At 41.4% G+C, this 1,534-nt stretch overlaps 2 gene segments (V, D, J or C); both read left to right on the plus strand.

The window, feature by feature from the left end:
* The window catches only part of LOC104981963, a 916,007-nt gene that overhangs the window by 823,475 nt on the left and 90,998 nt on the right, over nt 1–1,534 (plus strand).
* LOC104981965 overlaps nt 1–1,534 on the plus strand; it is a 158,670-nt gene that overhangs the window by 153,690 nt on the left and 3,446 nt on the right. Inside the window, 1 exon segment of the C gene segment in view lies at nt 1,051–1,329. Coding sequence covers nt 1,051–1,329 — 279 coding nt within the window.

Consider the following 1,534-nt stretch of genomic DNA (forward strand, 5'->3'; position numbering starts at 1 on the left):
TTGAAAAATCCCCAACACCCCCCCGCCCACACACACACACACACACACACACCTCTGATTTTAAGGAAAGAAAAAGATGCAAACAGAGAGTAGCAGATAAATGATTGTCCAAGGTGAGGCATGAAAGGAAAGAAGGCCAGGAGGAGACCCAACTATTGTAACCCATTTTCCACAGCTCTGCTTAGAACAAAACAAGAAGAAATGGGCTTAAACTGGTTTCATGCTCGTAAGGACTTCTGAGAATGATAGTTATTATTCTCTGATTAAAGACTCAAAAGAAACTATAGGGTAGTCCTTTACAAGAGAACAAGAGTTCACCTGAAGACAAAGAGATGGACCACTTAACTTTAGCAGATCCCTTCCAGTCCGAAAAACAGGAATGACACCCTGAAGTGATGTCAACACTAATATCTGCAGAGTGTTGAACCACTATGGAGCCCTTTTCAGACTCTACTTTGATCTCACTCCAAGGGTTCATGCATTTAAAATAAACCAACTAGAGCACGACTTAAGCTTGGTGCTCTGTGATGACCCAGAGGTGTGGGAGGGAGGTTCAAGAGGAAGAGGAGGCATATATACATTTAGCTGATGCACATGGTTGCACAGCAGAAACCAACACAACATTGTAAAGCAATTATACTCCAATTTTTTAAAAATTTAAAATAAATGAAAATGGTGGATATTCAGAAATTAAATAAATGTACTGATTCAGATAGATATTCAGCCTAACTCAACCGTCCAGAGGATCGACTAATAAAACATAGATAATTGAAACTCAGTTGACCAAGACACTTCTTTGTATTTGTCATTGTCTATCTCTACTCCCAGTCATATATCTTCGCATCTCCTAACTAGGAGTCAAACTGCCTGCCTTTCATTTCTGCTTCCCTTGGTCATCCTTTCATGGAGATGCTAACAGGTCAGGTCACTAACAGGATGCAGGAAAGTCTGGATTGCGGTGTTTGGCCCCAGGGAAACTGAGGAAAACAGCATTGTTCAACTCCTACACATGGATAATCATCTCACAAAATAAACTGATTATATTTGCAGAAAGTCAACCTGCTGCCAGCCCATCTGTTTTTGTCATGAAAAATGGGACAAACGTCGCTTGTTTGGTGAAGGAGTTCTACCCCAAAGATGTAACTATAAGTCTGCAATCATCCAAGAAAATAATAGAATATGACCCGGCTATTGCCATCTCACCTGGGGGGAAGTACAGTGCTGTCAAGCTTGGTCAGTATGGAGACCCCGATTCAGTGACATGTTCGGTTGAACACAACAAGCAAACCTGGCACTCTACTGACTTTGAACCAAAGAAAACTATTCCAGGTAGGTCCTATCTGGCCTCAAGGGGCTAGTGTTGTGGGGAAGAAAAACTGAGGGCAAGAGAAGTTGGAGATGTAAACTCTTGACAGGTCACATTCAATATGGCATCATGCTGGAAATAAGACTTAGGTTCAGATTTAAGGATTAGGCTTAATTCCTATCCCTAAACAGGAATTAAACTTGTTGCATCTCTGAGCTGGAATCTAGG

This window comes from Bison bison, unplaced genomic scaffold (assembly GCF_000754665.1).
Source record: "Bison bison bison isolate TAMUID 2011002044 unplaced genomic scaffold, Bison_UMD1.0 scf7180017864526, whole genome shotgun sequence".
Classification (NCBI taxonomy): domain Eukaryota; kingdom Metazoa; phylum Chordata; class Mammalia; order Artiodactyla; family Bovidae; genus Bison; species Bison bison.